This window comes from Microtus oregoni, unplaced genomic scaffold, assembly GCF_018167655.1.
Source record: "Microtus oregoni isolate MIOR12 unplaced genomic scaffold, Mior012 000013F_ref0000133, whole genome shotgun sequence".
NCBI lineage: Eukaryota > Metazoa > Chordata > Mammalia > Rodentia > Cricetidae > Microtus > Microtus oregoni.
Window position 1 is genome coordinate 6,601,491 of NW_024543072.1, and position 27,961 is coordinate 6,629,451.

Genomic DNA, 27,961 nt, shown 5'->3' on the forward strand with positions numbered 1-27,961 from the left:
TATTACTCTCAAATTATTTTTTCCTAGCTGTTCAGAATCTTTCTGATAACTGGCCTCTTAAACAAAATGCTTTTCTTCTGCCAGTATTTGATGTTATAATTACGCATAACCATTTTAAAAATGTAGCTGATTTCTAGTATATAAAACTTGTTTTTTTATAATATTGCATATGTTCTGTTTTCATGTGATCACATATGTATTCAGAAATACCTTGTGAGATACAGTATATGCATGCAATAACAATGAATAAAAAAAGAGGGCAAAAATTTTAAAGAGAACAAGGAGGGGTACATCAGAAACTTTAGGTGGGGGGCTGGAGAGATGGCTCAGTGGTTAAGAGCATTGCCTGCTCTTCCAAAGGTCCTGAGTTCAATTCCCAGCAACCACATGGTGGCTCACCACCATCTGTAATGAGGTCTGGTGCCCTCTTCTGGCCTGCAGGCAGACACACAGACAGAATATTGTATACATAATAAATAAATAAATAAATATAAAAAAAAAAAGAAACTTTAGGTGGAGGAAAGGAAAGGGAGAAATGTTGTGTTTATATTATAATCTCAAAAAGAAAGGAAAAAATTACAAAAAGAAAAAGATAATTCACTTCATAAGTATTCATGGTAATTTGAGTGAGGAAAAGGTAACCTTAAATTGGGTAACACTCTGTGCTGGAAACTCATTAAAAAATTATAAGATTAAGGGGCTGGAGAGATGGCTCAGAGGTTAAGAGCATTGCCTGCTCTTCCAAAGGTCCTGAGTTCAATTCCCAGCAACCACATGGTGGCTCACAACCATCTGTAATGAGGTCTGGTGCCCTCTTCTGGCCTGCAGTCATACACACAGACAGAATATTGTATACATAATAAAGAAATAAATAAAAAAAAATTATAAGATTAAAACAAAAAGAATAAGTCCCACACAACTTCAGTGAATTGTCACACACAGAACTCAATGAAATTCTGGTATGAGGCTTTCTCTACTTAAAGGAAATATTTATGTTTTGATATTTCTTTAAGGAATGAAACCCAGAGTATTACATAAGATTTGTGGACAAATGCACTTAAATAAAGATTAAAAGAGAGAATATTACCAAGTTCTAGGTGATTTCAAGGCTTGAGATATAGCTTGTACCAATACTTACACATGAGGGGATCTCTGTGCAGGCCTTGGTGTTTGTAGCCCTGGCCATAGCTTTAGGCAGAGGCATATTGACCGCTTATGGGGACTGACAGCTGAGTAGCATTTAATGTGCAGCAGCCACTGTGACAGCAAAGGGAATGATTCTCACACAGTGATAAGTCCTCCAAACTGGTTCTTGTTTCTCATTTAGTTCACAAATTGACCAATAACGCATACACAATTTGAAATTTTTTTGCCTTAGAGGAGTATATAAGGGTCTAGGCTATAACATTTGTCAAATTTTTATTGCTTTTGGCTATTCCAAGTATTTTTAAAAAGCATTCATCTTTTTTCTTAATTAGAATAATTGTTGAACATCTATTTATCAAGCAGTATGTTGGATACCTTGGGGGAACAATGTGAGTAGGCTCACCTCTTACTCTCATATACATTCCTTGGATGCTTTTGTGTGAGTACGTTCCAGAGTACAAGGATGGAGAGACTAGATTAACATGAGATAAATGCAGTTATAGAGATTTTCCTAGTTGTACAGCTAGAGCTTTATTGGTGAGTTGGAAAAAATACTTAGGAGGTAACATGTGCATTGTAGATAAGTGGACAACACCTTGGGGATTAAAAAGGACTTTCCTAAACAAACAAACAAAAATTCCAAACCAAAAAACAAAATTCCTAAAACCAAAGCAATTCTTCTGTGGAGGCATGTTTCTGGAGTTTGGGGGAATATAAGGGTTTAGAATATTGGTGCTAGGGTAAGATTTTGGGGACATATCTGAGGTCTGCTACTACTTTACTTGAAATCACTTACTAGTTACTTACTTCCATGCCTTTATTCTCTATGTAAAACAAAAATCCACGAAACAATTGTGAAAATAAAATTGGATAGTGAATGTAGAGTTTTAGCAGGTTTCACTAAATTTTAAGCATGCGGAGATGGGAGGAAACCATTACCTTCATTTCTTTGGATATGTTTGGGGAGAGATGGCAGAAATAGCACAGTAATTGGGGGCTGGGTGTTGTAGCTCGCACATGTCATCCCAGCACTTGGGAGGCAAAAGCAGGCGGAGCACTGAAAGTTTGAGTCCGCCCTGGAGTTGAAGCCTTGCCTGGGCTACAGAATGTTTTAAAACAGAGCAACAGCGCCCCACCTCCCCAAGCCCAACAAAGAATAGTTTGGGCCCAAATTACTACATTTATGGCCTTGAAATTTGTGTTAGAGGAAGTAAGTAGTCATCATACAGTTCTAAAACAAAAGCTGTCGTGAGAATGTGAGAGGGACAGCACTAGAGCAGACACAGTAAAAAGATGTATCCTAAAATAGTTTGTGTAGTTGTAGTAAAGGTTCTTAGTAAAGAGGAGAGAAAGGAGTTCTGAGAGAAGAAAAAACAAGGACAGGTGTCGTGAGGAAGAAGCTGGTTTTGATTTTGTGCATTTCCGTTGCATATAAACACCCGTTTTTATACTCAGTAGCACATGAGGAACCATGTGCTTCCCTCTGGTGCTTGAGAGTGCCAGGGAGGAGATGAGAATTTACCGCCACCAAGTCACTGGTGCATTGGGATAATGTTGGAACTTGATAGGTACTCCAAGGGACAGAGGGAAAGAGCCTAATACATATTAGACCTCTAGAAATGCTCAATGAAAATTTGTTGAGTAAAATAACTCAGGGAAATATGTTTATTTTAAATGTGAGTTAAGGAAAATGAGCAGGTGCAGTATGAATAATAAAGCCCAGAGACAGATATTGGGGTTCAAGCTGAAGATCAGAAAAGGAAAACAGCCAAGCCACTAGAGAAGTCATACCTCTACCAAGACTGGGAGACTGAAGACAGAGCCCTGAGCGTCTGCCTCCTCCATCTTATATTCCCCTTTAGTGCTGGGATTAAAGGCGTGTGCCACCACTGCCTGGCCTCTAGTGGCTTAGTTTTACCCTCTGATCTTCAGACAAGCTTTATTTATTAAAACATAAATAAACTATTACTATAAGCAGGTTAAAAAAAAAAAAGACTGGTAGTGAGAAACCCAGAAGAGAGAATATGTGGTGTGAACAGAATAAGATCGGATGTCACTGGCTAAGTATGATGGGCTCTCTTTGTCATGCTTGTTACAGATATTTACATTTGTAGTTGTGTGTAGATATTGCTTTTTGTAAGGGATATGGTTGGAAAACAGAAAAATCAGTTTAATCAGTGTATGTAATAGCTTTTGAATAGAGTAGAAAACAGAAAAGCTACATTCATTGATTATTCATACACTGTTTTCCTTGGTAGACTCTTCATAGCTTCTATTGAAGATAATTCAAAATTATTATTTTACTCAAAAAATTATTTTACTCTTCATTCAAAGGTAAAGTACGAAGTAACAGAGGATGTGTATACTTCCAGGAAGAAACAGCACCAGACGATGATGCATTATTTTTGTGCATTAAATACTCTTCAGTACAAGAAGAAAATAGCTTTGTTAGAACCTCTACTTGGATACATGCAGGCTCAGGTAATACCATAGTATGTTTTGGGTTGTATCCGTTCTAAAAGCCTTGTATTAGGCTTGATATATACATTAACTCTAAGAATATTGTAAGCTGTTGTCAGCATACTAATTTGTATTGTGGTTTTAAAAAGTAATTTTAAAGACTGTAATGAGTATCCTATTTTAATGAGGTTGGGAGAATGGATTTCCTTTGCATTTGAAGTTCTAAAATGTTATAGAATAAATGAAAACACATTCTATTCAGACTTTTTCCACCACAGTTGAGTCAGTGAACAGAAAACTAGATGAATTTCAGTGTAATACCCACTGCTGGAGTTTCTTTTCGTTATTGTTTCATAAATCTGAGAAAGAATGAGCAAAATTGCATACTACCTGAGTCAAAAATAATAGATGAGGGCCTAGAGAGATGTCTCAGTGGTTAAGAGCACTGACTGCTTTTCTAGAGGATCCAGGTTCAATTTCCAGTATCTGTAGGATGGGGGATCTGACACTCTCTTCTGAGCTCCAAGGGTATGTTCATACACGTGAGGAACAGACATGCACACAGGCAGAACACTGATATGCATGAAAAAATAATGTAGTTCAAATGCCCAAAAAGGTATGCCTTAGGAAAGAGGCCAGAAACTCGAGTTTGGGGAAATAGATCAGTTCCTAAAGAAATTTGCCAGAAGGTGGTGGTGCACACCTTTAATCCCAGCAGTCTGGAGGCAGAGGCAGTCTAGTCTACAGAGTGCCATGCACAGAAACCCTGTGTCCAAAACAAAACAAAATACCCTCAAAATTTGAATATTGCTTGGGGCATAAGAGTAGCCTGATCATGCCAGAGGCCATCCAGGGTTACACAGTGAGCAAAGCCCTCCTAAAATATGTAAAAGAATACATAGTGGGGTTTAATTCTGGTTTCCTCAGTGGCTCTATATCTGGTAGATATCATAAACCACAACTTGTTCCTTCAAAAATGGAATAATCCCGTGTCATTTCTACTTAATCTGTTGTCCTAGAAATTGTTGGTGGGATTTACTCTGAATATCTTTTGTGTTTGTGTTGTATGACCTTCTACTCCTCCTCCACCTCAGATAAGTTTCTTTAAGATGGGCTCTGAAAATCTTAATGGACAACTGGAAGAATTTTTAGCTAATATAGGAACAAGTGTTCAGAAGTAAGTATTTTGTTTCCATTAAAATGAAAGTGTGGTACTACATTAACTGCTGGATGCCGTAATTTAAACATTTCCTGCCATGAGTGTATTTCTTAGCTTTATGGCTAAATTTTGGACTTTTTATTATTTTTTCCCTAGAATGTAAATTCTAGATTTATAACACTGTGAAATTTGACAGTTTTAATAATTGAAAGGTAGATTTTATATCTGAATAATAAAAATACATACCAGTAATCATTTCTAAGTGAAATTTTCTTTCAAGTCTCATTCATAAAAATTACTTGGAAGATTACAAAGCAAATCTTGTTTCAGAAAACTAGTGTTTAGGGAGACAGCACTTGTGATCACCTCTGCTGTGCTCTAGTGTTTAGGGAGACAGCTCTTGTGATCACCTCTGCTGTCTGGGTAGCAGTACTGTTGATCTGGAGCATGGGAAAGATGAAATTGAGGATGTTTTTATTTTCTTTTTTGCAGTGCTGAGGCTTGAACAGAAGTCTGCTATATCACAAAGCACTGTGGGAACTGTTTTATAATTAGGTGTTTACTAGTGTTCAAATTTGATATTGTTTCCAAATATCTAAGGTTGTTTTTGTTTGTCTTTTTTGTTTTGATTTTTATTTAGTTTTTCAAATCAGAGTTCTCTGTGTAGCTTTGATACCTGTCATGGAACTAGCTCTTGTAGACCAGGCTGGCCTCCATTTTACAGAGATGTGCCTGCCTCTGCCTCCTAAGTGCTGGGATTAAAGGTGTGTGCCACCACTGCCTGGCCAAAATATCTAAGTTTTAAAGGGTGTTTAAAATGAATTTATATTACTTTAGCTATCTTACAGTTGCTTCTTTAAATAATTAAATTTATGGGCACATAGGATTGATACAGCATTCTTTGTTGGTTGTGGCTGGTAGTAACTGGTCTGTTTTCTTTATTAGTGTACGAAGGGAAATGGATGGTGATGTAGAGACCATGCAACAAACAATAGAAGACTTGGAGGTAGCCAGTGACCCTTTATACGTGCCTGACCCAGATCCCACCAAGTTTCCTGTCAATAGAAATTTAACCCGAAAGGCTGGATACCTAAATGCTAGGAAGTAAGAAAACTATTGCTATTTTTACATCTCATCTTGTAATATCCAATAAGTATAATGTATAGATAATATTGTTTGCCAGATGTTTTGGTTTTACTAAAGGTTTAAACCTTTTTAAAAATATGTTTTTATTTTCTTTGTGTGTACATATTTTTATTATTATTCTTATTTTGTGCATACGTGCTATAGCACAGTTTAGGAGTGGAGGTAAGAGGACAGCTTGTTGGAGTTGGTCCTCTCTTTCCACTATGTGGGTGCTTGGGATAGAACTCAAATCACTAGCTATGGCAGGAAGTGACTTGAACCATTAGGGCCATCTTGGCAGCCCAAGGTTGAAACTTTTTAGTGGTGTATTTATATGAGCCTGATACTATATGAACATTCGTAAATACTTAAAAAAAAATACTACGTAAAGCCAGGTGGTGATGGTACATGTCTTTAATCCCAGCACTTGGGAGGCAGAGGCAGATGGATATCTGTGAGTTCAAGTCCAACCTGATCTACAAAGTGACTTCTAGACAGTTAAGGCTGCACAAAGGGACCCTGTCTTCAAAACAAAACAACAAAATTTTTACCTTACTATTTATTGAATAATTTGGATTTATAAAAGAGATAAAACCAATTTGAGTCTAAATAAGTCTATCGTAATCACAACATTGTATTAATATTAATTACATACTTAACTATGTGATTATATCAAGTCAAATTTGAGTTTTCATTTGAAACTGGGTCTAGTCCCCTCCCCCGCCCCCATCTCTTTTTATTCCCTTTATTTATCAATGCTGGCTTAGAACCCAGGCCCTTGAGTATCCTACACACACGCTACCCCATTGAGATAAGTCTCCAGCCTTCACTTGATATCAGATGGTGAAGTTGATTAATCCTAGAAATAAAATTGAATTTCTTCCCTTGAATATTGAACTAGAATATACATTTTTGATGTGTCAGTTCAACAGCTTCAACTTCTAATTTCTAGTCCTGTTTTTGAAACTGTACACAGTTTACACAAGTGAGTCAACGTGAATAAAATCATTTTAGAGTCGGAAAAAGTGGTATATCTTCTTGATATCTTTGTGCCTTTTTGCAAGTTGTTTTGTTTTCACATGCTTTTTCTTGTGTCTGCGGATGATTAGGGATTTTTAGGTGTCATAATTAAAATATCTATGTACTTTGTTTAGTAAAACAGGCTTGGTGTCGTCTACCTGGGATAGACAGTTTTACTTCACGCAGGGTGGAAACTTAATGAGTCAAGCGCGTGGAGACGTGGCAGGAGGCCTGGCCATGGACATAGACAACTGCTCAGTGATGGCTGTGGACTGTGAAGACAGGCGATATTGTTTTCAGATCACTTCTTTTGACGGAAAAAAGTTAGTATTTTTCTGCTGCTGCTAAGTCGTACATTTAAAAATAAAATGCAGAATAATTCCTTTTTGTTTAATATAGACATTTAGAATTCCTATGTATTGTTGGCGTGTTCTGTGTTGTGTGGGTTGGTCAAAGAAAGAGGTCACTCCAAGATGAAATTTTTAGGCCTGTGTGGCAGTAGGAAGGTTTAGCCTCTGGTGAACTGAACTCTTTCCCCAACAGCCATACCAAGGCGTATTTATTTATTGTTTCACAAAGTTGCTTTTTGGGTAAAGTATTTCCTCATACAAAGTCCCTATCTTTTCTAATATGCCTCTCTAAAAGAAGGCACTGCATGCCCTCATGACTTTAGTCCTTTTTTGTGTGTATCTTTTGCAATACGCAATAATCCCAGAGCCTCAGGTGTTCCAGATGCTTATAGTGACCAATGCCATGTGAAGGATGCAGTGCCCCTTCAGAAGACAGTTCTACCATCACGGAAAACAATCACTGTTTCCCACAAGGTCAGAGGACTTCTAGAAAACAGCTGTCTGCTGTAATGTTTACCTTGGATATAGTGAAAACTAGTCATTCTAATGTCTACCCTACAATGACCACTAAATTCCTACAGCATTGTATTAAGGCAGTTTGCTTTCTAATTTAATAGACATGAGTTAATTTTTTTTCTGACTTAAATGATTTTTTTTAATACTTTGAAGTTGTCAAAGCAACAAATGGTGCAGACCTGTGATTTCATGTTTGAGACTAGTCACTGAAGAATCTTGCTCACTAGTGGGAAGACGGTATAAGTTAGAATGCCAGCTAGGGCTATTATTTACTCTGTGTTCTTGGACAAATTACTTATAACCTCTTTGACCTTTTTTTCTATACATCAAATACAGGCAGAGGAGCTGTCAGTTATCGTGAGGAGTTGAAATTTAACACACCATATGTGACATAGATTCTAACAATGGTTCTATTTTGAGATGTTAATCACTAACTTCCGGGTAGCTTATTTTGTCCATTATTATCATGCTCCTAAAAAATTCTATTGCCTTTGCATTAAACGAGAATCTATAGAGTAGGAAAATTCTTTTGAAAAGCATAAAGATAAATAGGATAATAGAAAAAATCCTATAATTTTATTTATGCATTTTCCTTCCTTCCCTCTCCCTATCCCCTCTTCTCCCTTGCCTTGAACCCACAACCTTGAGCTAGGCAATTCTTTACCACAGAGCTAGAGCCACAGCCCTTTTTGTACAGTTCCATTTTGTGACAGGTTCTCAGTAAGTTGTTTAGACTGGCCTTCAGTTTGTGGTCCTCTTACCTTAGTCTCTGAAGTAGTTTAGGAGTGCTTAGTAGTTTATAAGTGTGTCACCATGCCTGCTAAGTACGCTTTCTTAAATAATTGAAGGATATTCTGTATACATAAATTGCATCTGCATCCATTTAAAAAAAAAAAACAGGACTGGGTAAATAGCAGTTAAGAACACTGGCTACTTTTACAGAGCTTCTATATCCAGTTCTAAGCACCCACATCCGGTGGCTCAAAACTGCCAGTAGTTCCAGTAACAGGGAAACTGACACCTTTTCTGTCCTCCAGGGACACCTACACTCATGTGCTGCACATCAACTCAGATACATATAAATAGAACAAATCAATTAAATAAAATCTGTAATGGCTGCATTATAATACTTAGAAAAATACAATATAATTTAAACATTTTCCTAATGATATATATTTAAGTTAGCTGAGATTGATTTTGACCTTTGAACTTTCTTATTATTTAGAAGAAACTGGGGCTAGAGAGATGGCTCAGAGTTTAAGAGCACTGGCTGCTCTTCCAGAGATTCTGAGTTCAGTTCCCAGGAGTTGAACATGGTGGGTCACAACCATCTATAATGGGATTTCAGTACCCTCTTCTGGTCTGCAGGTGTCCATGCAGATAGAACACTGCATACATAATAAACAAACAAATAAATCTTTCAAAAAATGTACAAGAAAAAAGAAGAAACCTCTTGGTTCTCTGAAAGTCATTTTTTTACTCCATAATAGTAATGTACATGAAGGTACCTTTTTCCATAAAAGCTAATTTTGCTCAGTATCATAGCCACATAGTTATTTTCCTAGTATACCTTCTACAGACATGCAGTGAATGTCAGTGCTGTATGTTAAAGTGTTCCTGTTCCCATTAGCAGGATTAGCAAGTTACTATCAGTGTTTACATTTTTGTATTTTTAGTTTTTGCTAATGCTTGGCATAGTTTCCAATTTTTCCGGAATTGATAGAAAACTAGAAAAACTGCAATTTTCTCTTAAAATGGCAAATGTTATTGATTCATATGTTGGAACTTTTATTTAACCTTATAGAGTGTGAAGCTGTCAATAGTGAAGTTAGTATTTTCTAGTCAAATCACCAGTAGAAATGCCAGGAAGGTGAAGTGCATTTTCTTCTTTTATGTTTCGTCTTCTGAGTATGGGTGCTCATGTTTGATTTTGCACATGTATAGTAGAGAACCTCTTGGAGTGGTTTTCTTTCCAGAAAATCTTGTCACTTGTGTTTTTTCTTTAATTTTAAAGTTGAAGCTAAAGCTTTCACTCTTTTTCCCCCTAGATCTTCAATTTTGCAAGCAGAGAGTAAAAAAGACCACGAAGAGGTAAAATTTTTTATAAAGTTAATTTTCCAGCAACATTTAACATTTAAAACTAGTTTTTTTTTTCTGAGAACAAAACATATTAATATATTCGTTATAGAAAATTTGGAAAAATCCTAGTTAATTAAAAACCATTTTAAAAGTTCTCTGTTCCCAAGCAGCAGTCTTATTTTCTAGCAGCTTCACAGCTGGAGGGCCTCAGCCCCGTCTCTGTGCTGTCTTAAGGCCTTTTGTTCATATCATTGCAATATGATTATTATAATAAACAAATAGGAGAGCCATTACAAAGAAGCTTTGTCATCTTTCATAAACATAAACATCTATTGGTCCTATGCTCAGAAATATATTCCTGGTTAGTTTTCAAGGAATATTACCGCTATGTATCAATAGATTCCTGTGAGTTTGTTTTTACTTTCATTTGGTGATACCATAAACACTGACCAAAAATAAAAGCACCTTTGGAGAAAGAAAAAAAAAAGTCTTTTGTTCAGCGATGACCTTGACTCTCCTGCTTACTGACCTTGGCACTCACTGCTGTGGTAAGAGCTCAGTGGCAGCAGACGTGCCAAAGCTTAGAACGCTGGGAAAGTGAAAGACAGAAGAACAAAGATTTGGGAGTCTCTGTTCTTCCTTACAAGCCTTTTAGTTTTGGCTCCACTTTTACTCCTAGTATACAACACATAGAAGGTAAAGTGATAGCAAGACTGATATCTTAAAGACTTTTCAGAAACAGTCTTCATGGAAATATACCATAGCTTTCTTTCAAGCATTTTTATTTAGTATTGTAATTTTATTGGTAAAAGACAGAGTTGGAAATTCTTTTTAATTTTTTTTTTATAATTTATTTTTTGTTTTGTGTTCCTTGCCTACATGTATATGTATTTATATGAGGGTGTCAGAAGCCCAGGAACCAGAGTCACAGACAACTATGAGCTGCCATGTGGGTGCTGGGAATTGAACCCAGGTCCTCTGGAAGAGCAGTCAGTGGTCTTAACCACTGAGCCATCTCTCAGCCCCTATAGTTGGAAATTCTGTAGAGACCTACCTGCATTTATTTCTCATGGGAAAGAGTAGTTGTGGCTTCTGAGGACACAGATGTTTTTGCTCTCTGTGTGGTTTACCAGGGTATTAGTTTTGTGAGGCCTCTTAGGCACAGGAATCCTTGAGAGTGAGGCAGAAGATGTGGAATAGTGTTTTGTTTTAAAGATTTATTTATTTATTATATATACAGTATTCTCAGTATTCTGTCTGCATGTATGCCTGCAGGCCAGAAGAGGGCACCAGATCTCATTACAGATGGTTGTGAGCCACCATGTGGTTGCTGGGAATTGAACTCAGGACCTTTGGAAGAACAGGAAGTGCTCTTAACTGCTGAGCCATCTCTCCAGCCCTGGAATAGTGTTTTCTATTTTGAAATAAGGAAGATATATAAAGTTCATTACCCATAAAGAATTTGTGTTTAAATTTTTACATAAGTGTTATGGTGATGACTGAGTTCATAATACCATGCTTGGTGGGAACCAAGAGAAGATGTAGTATAAAAAGATAAATATATAATCCCAGCACTTGGGAGGCAGAAGCAGGCAGATCTCTGTGAGTTCGAGACCAGCCTGGTCTACAGAGCTAGTTCCAGGACAGGCTCCAAAGCCACAGGGAAACCCTGTCTTGAAACCCCCCCCCCAAAAAAAAGATAAATATATATTATTAAGTTACAATTTAATGTAATTACTATTTATAGCCTTATATAAATAAGTTTATTTAAAAATAATCTGATATTGCTTGCATGCATATGTTTATAGCTAGGTCTCTTGTTTTTGTTTTGTTTGTGCTGGGGATTGAATCCAGAGGCTTACATGTTTTGTTAAGTATATGTTCTACCACTGAGCTATATTCCCATCCCCAAGGTATTTTCTTATGAAGATTATGTGCTACTTCTAATGAAAATTCTGTTTCAGCTTAATATTGAATAGTCTTCCTTAGTAGAAAGACTTTATTGAAAAAAATTAGTAATCATATTTAATTATTTTTTCTTTTCAGTGGATTTGTACAATAAACAACATATCTAAACAAATATACTTGAGTGAAAATCCAGAGGTACTATTTTTATTTTCTTATTCAGATCTATCAGAGTGAAGTAATTTTGTGATTTATATTGCTGTTATTGACTCCTTTTTCAAATTATGTAATCTCAAGTACAGAATCCATATAGTATACCATGTATTGTCTGTCATAGAACAGTATTTTATTTTAAAATCTACTGAAATCAGTTACTTCAGCTGGTATTGACAGTTTAGCTTCATGGTGTAGGTAAAATGTAGGTGAAGCTTCATGGCTTCCTCTAGGAGATATGATGGTAAGGGAAATAAATGGTAGCAGTGTGACATTTTATGTACAACATGTTGTGATAAGAAACATGTGGTTTAAAAACACTCATGGTGATCACTCACAGGCTTACATTTTGAGAATGTTAGGATCAGTGAGGACTTTGATTTAGTGAAAATTCTGTAGAGATGACAGAAACCTGAGCTATGTTACAGATAATATAATAAAAACTAAAGCTTAGAAACTGAAGTGACATGTAAATGAACCAGCAGTGTAAATAAAAGTTTTTGGTCCAGAATAGAAAACTAGAGTCTGCATACAGATCACCTGGAAATCTTGCTCAAATACATATTATGATTTTGGTACATCTGTAATGATATAGCTTGAATTCTCAGTTTGTAAATTATTCTTTGAGCAGCAAGGATTTCAAACCTGGTAAATTTAGCCATAGGTACAGTTCACATGTGTAGGTAGAATCCAAAGGTACCGGTAGTTGAAGGCGTGGAATAAGACCATGCTGTATGAGAGTTGGGAAAAGACTCGGTCCTGGACAGGTGCTGTCTAAACCCAGTCTTCGTGGGCTGGCTATGCTGTAAACCCAGGTGCTTCCCAGAGCTGGGTAGGGAATGATGATTTCAGTTGAAAGTCTAAGTCTTAAGCTCTTTACTGTACTCCAATAGGGTTTCTCTGCTTGTCTCTGCCTCTCTCCCCAGCCCAGATAATGGTATGTGCCACCATGCCCAGCTTAAGCTACCATTGATGTAATGGTGGATTTGATAGGAGGGTCTGGACTAGTTAGTAACTGACTGAGTAAAAGGTACATAAGAGAATGATAAAGATGACTTCCAGGTTTTAAATTTAAAGACTTTTCATTTAGAAAAAGAAATTTTGTTTTTGTAAAAATGAGATGCCATCCAGGATATTTACAGTAATTTCATGAATTAATAACTATTCTAGAAGAGTTCTTTTATATTTAATGAGTATTTTCTATTTCTAAATTTTTATGTTCTATAAAATATTTTGAATTAGGCAGTGTGCTTGGTGATAGTACAAACCTTAATCCAAGATAAGTGGTAGTTAAGAATTAATGGAAGAGTATTTTCTTATTGTGTGTGTTCTTAGAAAGAAATTAGAATTATTCTTCAATTATAGGAAGTTCATAATGATTGAAATTAATGTACCTTACTAGTAAGGTCAGAGAATGGAAATATTTCAGTAGCTTTAGTTTGTATTTTAAACGTAACTCAAAAACTTAGTGACCATTTTAAGAAATATACCAAACTTTTAGTTTCTTATATTATTAATACTAATTTTTTTTTTTAAACAAAACAAAATAGGAAACTGCTGCACGAGTAAATCAATCTGTTTTGGAAGCTGTCACTCCTTCCCCATCTTTCCAGCAGAGACATGAGAGCCTGCGTCCCGCAGGGTGAGTTAGTATACAGGGCTATGTAACAGACAGTTAAGTAAGCTGTTTAAGCTATAGTGAGCAATCTGATTTTTAATAGTACTACTTAGATAAGTACCAGATCATCTCTGAATAACAGAAGAATATTTTCAAAACAGTAAATTCTCTAATAAAGGATGTGTGTATGGGTCTCTCACACACCTGGAGCTCATTGATTCGGTGGGCTGGCTGACCAGTGAGTTCCTTGAATCTACCTTTCTTGGCACTCCAGTGCTGTTGTTGCAGATGCCTGCTGCCATGGGCAGTTTTTTAAAATACAAGAATTTAAGATTAAAACACAGGTTCTCTTGCTTAGGTAGCAGGACTTTATCGGCTGACTCATCTCTCAAGTCCCAGTTTATGATTTTTAATTGGAAAGAAAGGAATCTTTTTGTTTTGTTTTTTTTTTGAGACAAGGTTTCACTGTTTAGTTTAGTCCTGGCTGTCCTGGAACTCACTTTGTAGACCAGGCTGGCCTGCCTCTGCCTCCTGAGGCAGCATCCAGCAAGAAAGGAATCTTTTACTAAATAAATAGCTAGCTAATTTGGGATTAAGCTTTTACTTTTTGAGTCAGGGTCTTATTTTGAAGACAGGCCAGCCCAGGGTTTGTGCCTCTGCCTTCACACCCTAAGTGCTAGGATAACAGGTCAGTGCTTCTGTACTTGCCTTGGTAATGCCTTTTATTGGAATTTGCTTTATACTTTTATTGACTTAAAATATTGTTTTCTTTTCTTGTAGTCTGTTAAGCATTGTTAAGCATTGCACTTCTGGAGTAAAAAAACTAAATTTAGTGCCTTTTTGTTTTCCTTTGTCTTTAGACCATCTCGGCCACCCACAGCTCGGACCAGCAGTTCAGGATCCTTGGGATCAGAGTCTGCAAATTTGGCTTCCCTCTCTCTAGATTCTCTTGTTGCCCCAGATACTCCAATACAGTTTGATATAATTTCTCCTGTGTGTGAAGATCAGCCTGGCCAGGCAAAAGCCTTTGGCCAAGGAGGCAGGTGAGTGATGCTGTCATGAAGACAGGTGCTGTGATCTGTGAGGGTTAGGATTCTACCTGAGTGATGCTGTCATGAAGACAGGTGCTGTGATCTATGATTCTACCTGTGGTGCATTTCTGCATCAGCTGTGTTGTCTTTCATATGATTGATTTTCATAGGATAGAACCATACAGATTTTTTTTAAGTCTTCTGTATCAATTAAAGGTGTTTGGATAATCAAATGTCAAAAAATTTAATTCTGAATTGCTTATCAAGTCTCTTACTTGGGCATTTGCCCTGTCAATTGCAGGACAAGTGACAGTTTTATCTGCAGGTCATGACACTATTTTAAAACATCTATTTCAGAATAAGGGGCTAGGAATGTAGCTCAGTTGGTAGAGTGCTTGCCTAGCATACTTGAAGCCTAGCACCACATAAAACCTGGGCATGCTTAGTTTATGCCTGCAATTGTAATACTTGGGAGTTAGGAGTAGAAGAATCAGAAGTTGAAGTTGCTTTGGCTATATAGTAAATTCAAGTCCAGTTTGAACTATGTGAGATCCTGTCTTGATGATGATGTTAATAATGATGAAGAAGAATACTTGTCAAAGTACTTAATCTCAGTAATGATGATGAAGAAGAAGAGGAAGAATACTATTGTCAAGGCACTTAATTTTGGGGAGGGAGGTGGGCTAGAGAAATGGCTCAGAAGTTGAGAGCACTTACTGCTCCTGCAGAGTATCAGGTTCAGTTTATAGCTCCTACATGACAGGTCACCACTACCTGTAACTGGTTCCAGGGGATCTTAAACCATCTCTGGCCTCATGAGTTCCTGAATGCATGTGGTGCACAGTAATTTATATAGACAAACATACATACACAAAATAAATGAAACTATGACATACCATTTATTAAGGAGGTCGGGCACTTAATATACTAAATTTGATATGAAATTGATATAAACATGAAAATTTGCATAAATATACTAAATACGCATAGCATTTGGTATGATATGTCAGGCTGATATAAAAGAAATCAGTATTGGGCTGGAGAGATGACTCAGTGGTTGACAGCACTTGGTGCTCTTGCAAAGGACCCAGGTTTGGTGCTCAACACCTATATCGTAGCTGGCAACTCTCCATAAGTCCAGCTCCAGGGATCTAAAGCCCTTTTTTGGCTTCTGCAGCCACTGGACACATAAATAGTGCATATACATACATGTATGCACTCATCTATATACCTACAATAAAAACAAATAAATGTTTTATAGAAAGAGGTCAGTATCTTTGTATGTGTGTGTGTGTGTGTGCATATGCACACAATCGTTTATGTACATGTTTGTGAAGGCCAGATGACAGCTTAGTTCCTCCGGTGCTAGTCCTCATTCATCCACCTTTTTGTTCTCCCACTGGCCAGGATCTTGCCAAGCTGACTGGCTACCCAGTGAACCCCAGGGATCTACCCATTTCTGCCTCCGCAGATCTGGTATAACAAGTGTGCAAAACCTTGCTTGGTCTTTTATTTATTTATTTATTTATTTGTGGGAGGATGTTTGAGACAGGGTTTCTCTGTGTGTCCCTGGCTGTCCTGGAACTCTACTCTTTAGACCAGGCTGGCCTCAAAGATCCACCTTCCTCTGCCTCCTGAGTGCTGAGATTAAAGATATGCATCACCACACCCAACTGCTTGGCTTTTTTACATAAATTTTGGAAGTTAAACCCATGTCTGACTGAGCCATGTTCTTAGCTTCTGTCCTGTTTCTAATGCCAATTTTAGACTGTTACTTCCAAGACTTCCTTTGAACTGAACTTTTCCCTTCTATCATTGTGGTTATGCCATAAGCTAAGAATAGGAATGGGGGGAAGTACTTTTTAATCTTTGGTTTACTTTTATCATTGCATTGTTACTTATGTCTTGAGTAATAAAGAGTTTAGTTTTGTTTCTCTTTGTTTGGTGCTGGGAATCAAACCCAGGCTTTGTGTGCTTCCTAGGCAAGCCCTCTTAGTATTTATTTACACATGTAGTTCTTATGTGTAGGCCCAGATGTAGGAAATACAATTAACAGGAAAACTAGAGTTTTCAAATCTTTATAGTTAATTTGCAATTTGTACTTAACCCAGATTTAGATTTTTACAGTTCTAGGAAATCCCTGGCATTTTCATAAGTTCCCAGTATTATTGCCACATTAGTCTTCCTTTATGTTAGCTTGTTTAAATTTGAAAACTTTTGGAAAACAGTTTGAGAATTTTTGTTGTGTGTGGCTGAGTTTATGTCTACTAAATAAATATAGCAACAGAAGACTGCAGTAGATAAATCAGTCAATGCAGATCCATTGGGTTGGCCTATTACTCAGTGTGAGAGTGATGCTCATGTATTTTGGCCATGATTGTTCATTAACAGAGTTTTCTAAAACTTCTCTTTATAAACATGTAAAGTTGTATGGCTCAGTTTTTAATTCTGTTCTCTTCCATGTGGCTCATGGTGATTGACCTATTTGTTCATATTTTTTCCTAAACTTTAGACGTACAAATCCATTTGGAGAATCCGGAGGAGGCACAAAGTCAGAAACTGAAGGTAGAACTCATTGCAATATTCTTTTCATATTGTTTGTATTCTTGCAATAGCATCTGGGCATATGGACTTCTTAGTTTTGACTAGTATGAACAGAGCAAATTGGGTCACAAGAAAGGATGTACAGGTGGGTTAAGCCTAGAGCAGAGAAATGACTTAGGTGGAAGGAATTCAAGTGAACAGAGTGGACTGGGCTGGTGTACAGCATTTATTTTATGGTCCAAGCCTGGAATGAAGGGCTAGGTATGGCAAGGTAGAGAGGTTGGATGTGGTGTATGAGGGGCTTGTAGGTTGCAGGTAGAGAGTAGGTCTTGGTGGAATCCTAGAGGTTGGTTGCGGCTCAGCCTGGGGTGGCCAGACTAGGCTGAGGCACTTGATGTAGGACCTGGGTGGGTTGGGTGGGGGAAGGGTATGTTCAGTTTTCCAGTACCTTATATTTTTTTTTAAAAGACAGTTCTCAAATAACTAGACTACCTTCAAATTCACTATGTAGCCAAGGATGACTCTTGCCTTCTTCCCAAGTACTAGGATTACAGGCATGTGCCAAAGATACTCAGCCAGTAGCTGGGTTTGTTGTTGATTTTATTGTATGTATTGTGTGTATGTGTGTTTTGTGTATCTGTGGGTTTTCTGTTTGTGTGTGCGCAAGTGCATGCGTGATGGGGGAAGAGTCTTCTGTTTTGTGTTAATTTCATTGGTTAAATAAAGAGACTGCCCTGGCCCTTTAATAGGACAGAAAATTAGGTAGGCGGAGTAAACAGAACAAAATGCTGGGAAAAAGAAGCTGAGTCAGTAAGGCACCATAATTCTCCTACCGGACACAGACGCAGGTTAAGATCTTCCCTGGAAAGACACCTCGTGGTGTTACAGGGATATTAGAAATGGGTTAAATCGATATGTAAGAGCTAGCCAATAAGAGGCTGGAACTAATGGGCCAGGCAGTGTTTAAAAGAATACAGTTTCCATGTAATTATTTCGGGGTATAAGCTAGCCATGTGGGCGGCCGGGTACTGGGGACGCAGCCCGCAGCTCCCTATCACAACACATGCGTGTATGTTTGTGCTTGTGTAGTCCAAAGGTCCACACTGGGTATCTTCCTCTATCCTTTTTTACCTATTTTTTGAGACATGACCCCTCATTGAATCTGGAGTTTGCTAGCCAAAAGTTCTTTCTCTGTGTGTCCCTTCCTTATGCCCATAATACCCACTGTCTCATCTGCTCTGGAAGCCAGCTTTCATGTGGGTGCTAGGCATCTGAGGTCATGTCCTCATGCTTATGCAGCAAATACTTAACCCATAACACGCTGAGTCACCAGTCCCAGCAGCAGCTGTCGTTCATTTATTCTTTCTTTCATTTCTTTCTCTCTCTAACCATCTCTCTTCTTCTCTCCCTCTTTTCTTCCTTCCTTCCTTTTCTTGGGGGGAGGGGAGGCTGGTTTGAAACAGGGTTTCTCTGTGTCACAGAGCTCTGGCTGTCTTGGAACTCACTCTGTAGACCAGACTGGCCTCAGACTCACAGGGATCCATTTGCCTCTGCCTCTCAAGTGCTGGGATTAAAGGTGTGCACCACCACGCCTGCTGCAGCTATTTTTCTTAAATAAAAATTTAAACTTACAGTAAAGTTACAGGAATAGTACAAAGAATTCCTTTTTATGTGGAACTTAAAATTTCTATTACTGTGAGAAGACACCATGACCATGGCAACTCTTATAAAGGAAAACATTTAATTGGAGTTGTCTTACAGTTCAGAGGTTTAGTCCATTGTTATCATGGCAGGAAGCATGGAAACATGCAGGCAGACATGGTGCTGGAGAAGGAGCCTAGTGTTCTCTATCTGGATTGGCAGGTAGCAGAAAGGGAGAGTGAGCCATTGGGTCTGACTTGAGCTTCTGAAACATCAAATCTCACCACCCAGTGACACAGTTCCTCCAACAAGACCACACTACTATACAAGGCCATACCTCCAATAATGCCACTCCCTGTAAGCCTGTGGGGGCTGTTTTCATTCAGACCACCACAAACCAGGTCACTGTAACATTATATTTTGCTGATTGAAACTGAGGCCTTAATTTTCCTATAGCTTGAACACTGTGGTGTTAAAGGTTATTTTTAAATACCTCCTTTAGGTTTTATTTTTCATTGGAAATTCTAAAACCATGCAGTATATTTTTTTTCTTGGGAAAGAACTATGAGGTTTAAAGATACATAAATATTTAAGTAGAATGGCATGTGCTTGTAGTACCAGCATCTGGGATGCTAAAGCAGGAGAGTTGTGCTGCAGAACCAAAACCAAAACACATCCCTACACCATATGTACCATGTTGTGTTGCAGACTCTATTCTTCATCAGCTCTTCATTGTCCGATTCCTTGGTTCTATGGAAGTAAAGTCAGATGACCATCCAGACGTTGTCTACGAAACAATGCGCCAGATCCTAGCTGCTCGGGCCATCCACAACATCTTCCGTATGACAGAATCACATCTGTTAGTCACCTGTGACTGTTTGAAGTAAGTAGTAACCTCTCCAAAATAAACCTTACAGGAAAAATAATTTTTTAATTCAGCCTAATTAAAAAGTTGTTTTCCAAATTCTTAATTATTGTAGGTTAATTGATCCGCAGACCCAAGTTACAAGGCTCACAGTGAGTTCTGTGTGATTCAAGCTTTAAGTATCTTTTGTTTACATATTAATTTTATAGTTTGATAATAACCTGTGCCCTAGTATGACAGTATCAATAAGATTAATCTTTAGGCTATAGTTACATATAGTGCCAGCTCCACAAAATTATTGAGCACTGTGCAACTTAAAGATTCAACACATTTTGGTGCAATTAATAGTTTTTATCCCTAGAGAGTTTATATGCCAAGGAAATTAGCAGTAGGAGTCAAAACATAAACATAATTGAGTTTATCCTATAATTCTATATTTCTTTATAGGTGCAAGTGTATGTTTTTGTTTAATTATTTACTAAGTAGATTATTTTTGTAGTTAAATTTGTATTGATAAAATGTTATTAAATAAGACTTAGTATTTAATATTTTTTGGTAATATCCAACCCAAATATGGTATTATTTGTTAATAGATTATTATTCAATTGAAAATTTGTCTTAAAGATTCTATTTACAATATTTTTAGAATTTAGCATGAGAGTTTATCATCTGAATGCTGCTGTAATGATTTGGAAGATCTCATATTTATTTATGGTGTTTCTGTGGCAGTTTCCATTACCGTGTGTAGTTTTATATGCTACACACCAAGAAAATAAACGACTTTTTGGATTTGTTCTCCGGACATCAGGCGGAAGAAGTGAAAGTAGTTTGTCATCAGTCTGCTATATATTTGAATCAAACAACGAGGGGGAAAAGGTACCTGGCTTTCAGAATGTTTGTTTTATAAAATACCTATCAGAGTCACACTTTTAAACTAAATTTTTGGAAAAAGCTCTCAGGTTATGCCTAGTCCAGCTGAGTTGCTTGGTGAAAGCCCGCTGCTCTGGAGAGAGCCACAGTGATGAGTGGAGCCTGTCAGGTTCTGTAAGCTGTTGATAGCTGGTTCCGTTAACTTATCCTGGAAATATAATACATTTCCATAATCACTTTTAGGTGTTACTAATTTATGTCAGTATCACCACCCAAAAAATTCATGTTTGCACAGCTTACTGGTCCAGTAATGATGTTGTAAAGTTTTAAGTGCTGTGTTTATCTCATTTCCTCTCCTCCCTCTCCTCTTTCCAACTCCTCCTTTGTCTGTCCTCCTTGAAAATCCATGACTTTAATTATTATTATTATTGGTGTGCGTATGTGTGTATAAACCTTACTGAGTCCATTTAGTGTTGCTTTTCTATGCATGTGTTTAGGGCTGATGACTTAGAATTGGATAACCCATTGGGGCTTCCCCTGGACAAAACAGATTCTTCCATTCTCAGCAACCATTGGTTGCCTGTAGCTCTTCATCTAGGGATAGGGATTGTCTATTTCCAGGTCTTGTTTAGGTAACCATATTGTTGAGATTTTATGGATACATCTTCCCTGTCATGTCTAGGAGACACTATTTTGCAACAGATGTCCTGGTCTTCAGGCTCTTACAGTCTTTCCACTCTCTCTCACATGATTTCCTGTAGCCTGAGGCACAAGGTTGTGCTGTAGATGAGTTGATGGGGCCTGAGCACCTTACAGTCACTTATTGTCCACACTTTGACCAGTTGTAGATCTCTGTAATCGTCTCCACCAGTAATGAGTTGATATAATGAGAAGTAGGATGGGCACATGATTGAGGGAAAAGCCAGCAGTAAAAGTTTCTTCAGAAGATTCTAAAGAAAATATGCTGAATTTTTTTTTTTGGTGAAATATTTTTACATAATTCTTATTTAAATTAGTATGTTATCTTGCATTATTTTAAAACTAGTGATGTCATCCATTTGGGCATTTAAAAATTATAGTGTAATAGAAAAGTATCTGAGGTCTTTCTTTTTCCTTCTTTTAGATTTGTGATTCTGTTGGGTTGGCAAAACAGATAGCACTGCACGCTGAACTGGTAAGAATCAGAGCCACTTAAATTTCCAAGGATGTCTAAGCTAAAGCAGGGTAATAAAAACTCTTTCACACAAGCAAATAAATAAAATTGTTTTGCTAAACAAGATTAACAGTGGTTGTTATTGCTCATATAGCATTTAGAATCTGGAGGCAGGTGGTGGTTGTGCACACCTTTATTCCCAGCACTCGGGAAGCAGAAGCAGGCAGATCTCTGTTAGTTCAAGACCAGCCTGGTCTACAGAGTGAGTTCCAAGACAGCCAGGGCTACACAGACAAACCCTGTCTGGAAAAACTATTGGTGTGCCTTATATAAAAGTACTGAAAAGTTACAAAGGTTATATTAGTTGAAACATAAAATTTAAAGTTGCTTCCTGCCGGGCGATGGTGGCGCACACCTTTAATCCCAGCACTCGGGAGGCAGAGGCAGGCGGATCTCTGGGAGTTCAAGACCAGCCTGGTCTACAGAGCTAGTTCCAGGATAGGCTCCAAAGCCACAGAGAAACCCTGTCTCGAAAAACCAAAAAAAAAAAAAGTTGCTTCCTATTTAACATGTTTATTTTATTTTCCACCCCTTTTAGGATCGTAGAGCATCAGAAAAGCAAAAAGAAATAGAGAGAGTAAAAGAAAAACAACAGAAAGAGCTCAGCAAACAAAAACAGATTGAGAAGGTATTCCTTTGTATGAGATTGATGACTAATTCAGCACTGTGACTCTCAGACAGTTTCCAAATGGAAGTCCATTTCTACCTCATAGCTGGGTGATTCATTGCCTAGTAGGAAAGGGGGACCTGAATTGCATAGTAGCTGCCATGAAATAGCATGAAATAACTTTCTGTTAAAGAAACATACCAGAATTTTCGTATATCAATAATAGACATAATTGTCTTGCTGAAAGCCACAATGACTGTGAAAGGGAAAATACTTATATTAAGCATCAGTAGGAGTGTCATATTCACATATGTACACACACACACAAGCATACATACAAATATGCATGCACACTGCATTTAGCACAGGTTGGTCCTGGAAACTAGACTGGGGTAACAAGGGAATGAAGAAGGGACAGACATGTGCACAGAAGAGCTGGGATGAGGAACTCTTCCTGATGGAGTGGTGCCTCCTACTGCACAGCAGCCCCAGAATCCAGAGTTTCTTATGAACGGTTCTTACAGAAGGGTGAGCAGGTGAGCAGTCTGTAGGGCTCTATAGGGAGTAGTCTCAGGTTGGAGTCATTCCTGAGGTTGGAGGAGGGACGAGGAAGCTGTTTTTCACACACCGTCAACACAGACAAGAAGGTAGCTTTGCCATGGATTTAAGACACTACAGTCCTTGACAAGCTGTTTTCATGTCAGTGATATGCATTCACTCAGAGCTTCCTCCATCTTCCCTACAGCACACTCTACATTTGTGTGTGTGTGTGTGTGGTACTTACGATTAAACTTACAAAAGGGTAATTTAAAGTACACAATTTTCAGAACCAAAACTTGATTAGGTGATTCTATTAAGGGTGGTGGCTTTGATGGTAGAAAAACAAGAGAGAGAGTAACTAGGGCATCCATATGTGAAGAGACCAGGAAGAACTAGAAGTGAGTTGGATATATAGGTAAGATCTGAGAAAAGAATATGACAAAGACAGCACAGAAGGACAGCTTCACTGAGGGGAGTGATAACTGGAGAGGAGCAGGGAATGGGGTGTGGAGGACAGTTTTACTCTCTGACTATACTGAGATATGAGGATATTCAGTACTTGGTTATTAGCCATAGAACAAGAAAGGGAGGATAAAATAACACACATTTTTTTTTGCATGTTTGTTTTTATGGTATTATTCATATGATGCCAAAGTTCACCTGGTGTCTCATTTGCTGAAAATACTTAGCCTTTCTTTTAATCAGATTACCAGAATTAAGCATGTGACAGGATTGGAGTGGCTCTCAAGTATAGTAGAAGTACATAGAAAACTAAGTCTAGAACACCGTGTAGTTTTCCATTTGACTGCTGACAGTTAACTTAATCTTTTTTAATCTTTCCACCAGGACTTGGAGGAGCAGAGTCGGTTGATAGCGGCTTCCAGTAGACCAAACCAGACTGGTAGTGAGGGCCAGGTTGTTGTCCTTAGCAGTAGCCAATCAGAAGAGAGTGATTTCGGAGAAGAAGGGAAAAAAAGAGAATCAGAAGCATAATTTTTTGCTTTTTGATTGATTTTCCCCTTCCCCTGGAATGTGGCACAAGGTAACCGTGTTAAAAGATCAAGGAGACTAAGCTTTATATTTGCTGTTTCAGCTTCACTTAAGAAAGACTAAGCATGATAACAAGTTATATTGAGCATATCCTTAAAAAATAAAATACTATGCATTATCATCAAATTCTGCTTACCTAAATAAGACCTGCTTACTTTCCTGTAGTAGACTGCTAAGAAATCATACTTGTTCAAGACATTTTACTTTGTGAATGCTTTTTATTTTGCAGTGTAATTAGCTGTCTTCATAAGAAATCATTTATTCTTCAGATTCTGACATGGGTGTGTGTGCTCTCTCCCTTTCTTTAGGAATATCTTGTTGGTAATGAGGGAGTGTTCAACCAAATGAGCTTAAAATCCTTTCTGTTGAGAATTCTACAAGTTTGCTAATATTCTAACAATATTAAGTGTGCAGTAGGATTTGTATAAAATCACTAGAACAGTGGCAGATGGTGCTCTTGATTTCAAGGCATTTTCTGGACTTGCTCCATGTCTCTGATGTACTGTAACATGGCATAGGAAAGAGACTCAAGTGTCTTTGCTGGTGTTTGATGCAGTCCTTGGTATTTTGTCACCGTCTTCTCAGTTCTCAGGTTGGGACTTTACTTATTGCTGCAGAGCAGTGAGGGTTAGAATTTATTGAAAGATTTTTGTTGTTGTTCAGACATTTTATATTAGAGTTGACATGTAAAGGGAGTGTTATAGAGTGATACATTGTATTTTCTGTATTGTGAAATAATTTTTTATTGTTAATAAGTGACATTTCAAAAGATGTTGTATAACAATTATGTTTACTGCTTAGAATAAAAATGTGCAGTTTGGTTTAGAGAACATAATCTTTTAAATTTCAGACTGATAATCCCTGTATTTTCATAATCCCACATTTTGATAATGAATTGAATAGCCACTTTATATCCACAAAGGCAAATAATTTATGAGTGTAGAATAATTTGTACTAATTATTGTAAATACTTTTACTTTTCAAATGAGCAAAAGATCTAATTCCATGAAAGACTGAAAAGGAATTGAACACCTCATATAGTATAGGACCAAGGAAGGAGTTAGCTTGCTACCAAGGTCGACATGTCCCTCAGTTCATCTTCTGTCAAACCTTTCCTCACTCAGATTTTAATCTTTGTTTATAGATTTTATTTTCATGTGTTTTACATAAAAAGTGTATATATATGTATGTGTACAGGTTAAATATATTGAGTAAAGTATTCTACATAGTCATACATTTATAGATTTTCAAGAGGTTAACCACTAATTTCACAAGTAATTTTCTCTTAGTTCTGAATTGAATATAGCTCAGTTTCACACTCTGTAAGTACGGTTTTCTGTAGTCATGAGATAACTATATATATTTGATCATGATACTGTTTTTAATTCATGTGCCAAATGGGACTAGTGCTTACTTAATACTCTTTAAACTTTTATGTTACCCAAATATACAGTTAATAAGTAGCAATTTATGGAGCCCATTTGGTTAAAAGTCTGTTTTGTACTTTCTAAAGGGAATGCTTTCACTTTAGTGTTTCCTTCTTGTTAAAACTAGAAATTGCTGTGCTCAGTACTTGACTACTTGTGGCAAGTCTTGTTTTAAAGATTTTTTTTTGGGAGGGGGTTTCGAGACAGGGTTTCTCTGTAGCTTTGGAGTCTGTCCTAGCTAGCTCTTGTAGACCAGGCTGGCCTTGAACTCACAGAGATCCGCCTGCCTCTGCCTCCCAAGTGCTGGGATTAAAGGCCTGCACCACCACTGCCCGGCTGCTTTTAAGATTTTTGAGATTGGTAAGGTTTCTGACTTTTATTGTTGGTTTTGTTTTGTTTTTGTTGTCTGTTTGATTTTAGCAGTGCTGGGGATCAGACCCAGGCTCTCATATATGCTAAGTAAGCCCTCCACACTGAGCTGCATCCCAACCCAAGTTTTCAGTTTCATGAAGTGTTTTCTTGATATAAGATGTCCTGCGTACTGCAGGGGAAATCTGTTTTACAGTTAGAGTGGTCACCATCAGGAGACAGCTTTAATTTCTGCTGCTATGTATGGCAGCAAAATGCTGTGATTTGGATAAATATTCAGGCTAGGGGTGAGAGTTTTCTAATTCTTTTTAAGTCACGTTTCATAGGAATTCCCACAGTTGCTATCGCGTCCACAGGTCAGACCAGAATGTGTTCTGATGCCCAGGACATGTCCTGAGTGGACTGAACATTTTCGATGACCCCGCGTCTGTTCAACCGCTGTTAAACTGTAGGGATTTTGCACAACAGCTTTAGTCAGCTCTCCTGCTTGAAGAAAGCTGCCTGTGAGCTTCTTCTAAATGTCAATGCTGATCTTGTTCTGTTGTACTGTCCTCTAAAATCTCTCCCAGCTTCTTAGAAATTAACAAAATTTCTTTAAAAAGGAAGAGAAATTTAGCCTACCTAATTCTACTGTGCATTCTGTTACCTATATTGACAGTACTTACATAACTGTGTAATAAACTCAATAGAAAATCACTTCCTTCTGTATCCTTGCTAGAGACTTGCTGTAAACTTGATAGAGACTGAAATTGTACCTTTGAACAGAGTCCCTGAATCTCTGAAGCTATTCTTGTTTTTGTCATGTATTTAAAGACTACTTGGTGTTCAATTTCAAAAAAGAATTCCTAGCTCCACAGTGTTGGAATGAGGAAGTAGCCATTATTTCTGAGAAAAGAATAGTAGGATGTACATAACATTGTAGGCAACGTGGTTCCGTGTGGTGAACGCTTACAAACTACTACAGGAACCATGCTATTTACAGTTGGAACTGACCATGCTGGCAGATCCTGAAAGTTACCATATTACAGAATCTTCTGACAACTGAATGAAATGAACATATTAATTTGCTTTTGTTAACAAGTCTGAGCATTTGTAGTAAGCAAACTTTTCATCTTGTTTTTAGCAAGTTTGATTTATATCTCTATAATGAGATTTTTATTCTACATTAATAACAAAGATTTGAAACTAGAACCATGGTGAACTTTTAACCAACCTCTAGCTACACTTGTAAGTAACTGACTTCAATTAATATGGATATTGGGGACTAAATGATAATTAATGTGTAAGACTGCTTTGTATATTTTGTGATTTTTGTAATGTAAGTAAATTGATTAACTCTTATTTCACTGATGATATTAACCAACTGTGCAGTGTACATATAATTGAAAATCATGCAGCATCTCTCTTTAAAATTGGATTTGTGATCATGGTATAGCTTGTGTGGGGCAGAGAACTTATTTTTTCATTTGTCAAAATAGGTATTTGCTGACAGGGCTTCAAGAAGTATCTTGTTGGGTTTTTTAAATGTATAATAAAGTCCATGATTTTTTTTATAAAGATTTTATGTATGAAATATTTGTTAGTTACTCTGAATTTTATTTCCCTGCGTAATTTCAGATGTTTTCAGGCTGGGGCTGGAGAGATAGGTTAGCAGTCAAGAGCACATATTCCTCTCTAGGGCTTGAGTTTAGTTCCCAGCGGCCACAGCAGATGGCTCACATTTGCCTGCAGTTTCAGCTTCCATGGATCTGATATCTTCCTTCTAACATCAATGGGCATTGTGCTCACATGCACCCCCCCCTCCCCCACATCCCCACACTACATATATATTCTCTGTAAAAAGACTACAAAAGTCACGGCCAGGTATGGTTGTGAATACTTGTGATCTTACCTTCTGAGAGGCAATGCAGGTTGATCTCTGAGTTCCAAGCCAGCAGAGGTACTTAACTGAGAAAAGACAATCCTCAGTGTCTGCTATTTTGAACACGAAGTTGCATTCATACACTTATTATAAGATCAATACACAGTTTTAGAACTGGGTATATTTCAGTTACTTGAAATTTGCACTAGCTTCTAAGGCAAGCCTAGTAGCCTACGATGGCTTTGAATTCGAGGTCCTCCCCCTCTACCCCTGAGTAGTTTGGATTATAGGCATGTGCTACTGCATTTGGATGAGTTTTTCTTTTTTATTTCTAATTACCTTACAATTCTAG

At 37.5% G+C, this 27,961-nt stretch overlaps 1 protein-coding gene across 1 annotated transcript in view; it reads left to right on the forward strand.

Annotated features, from left to right (window-relative positions):
* Appl1 (adaptor protein, phosphotyrosine interacting with PH domain and leucine zipper 1) overlaps positions 1–27,315 on the forward strand; it is a 43,566-nt gene extending 16,251 nt beyond the window's left edge. The window contains exons 8-22 of the mRNA XM_041662628.1: positions 3,481–3,627; positions 4,701–4,783; positions 5,711–5,869; positions 7,045–7,233; positions 9,825–9,867; positions 11,902–11,958; positions 13,524–13,615; positions 14,452–14,634; positions 17,135–17,187; positions 19,516–19,690; positions 19,788–19,824; positions 20,402–20,548; positions 21,666–21,716; positions 22,294–22,383; positions 23,749–27,315. Of these exons, the coding sequence (XP_041518562.1) occupies positions 3,481–3,627; positions 4,701–4,783; positions 5,711–5,869; positions 7,045–7,233; positions 9,825–9,867; positions 11,902–11,958; positions 13,524–13,615; positions 14,452–14,634; positions 17,135–17,187; positions 19,516–19,690; positions 19,788–19,824; positions 20,402–20,548; positions 21,666–21,716; positions 22,294–22,383; positions 23,749–23,895 (1,653 nt within the window). The 3' untranslated portion in view covers positions 23,896–27,315. The remainder of the gene's footprint in view (positions 1–3,480; positions 3,628–4,700; positions 4,784–5,710; positions 5,870–7,044; positions 7,234–9,824; positions 9,868–11,901; positions 11,959–13,523; positions 13,616–14,451; positions 14,635–17,134; positions 17,188–19,515; positions 19,691–19,787; positions 19,825–20,401; positions 20,549–21,665; positions 21,717–22,293; positions 22,384–23,748) is intronic.
* Positions 27,316–27,961: the final 646 nt, after the last annotated feature.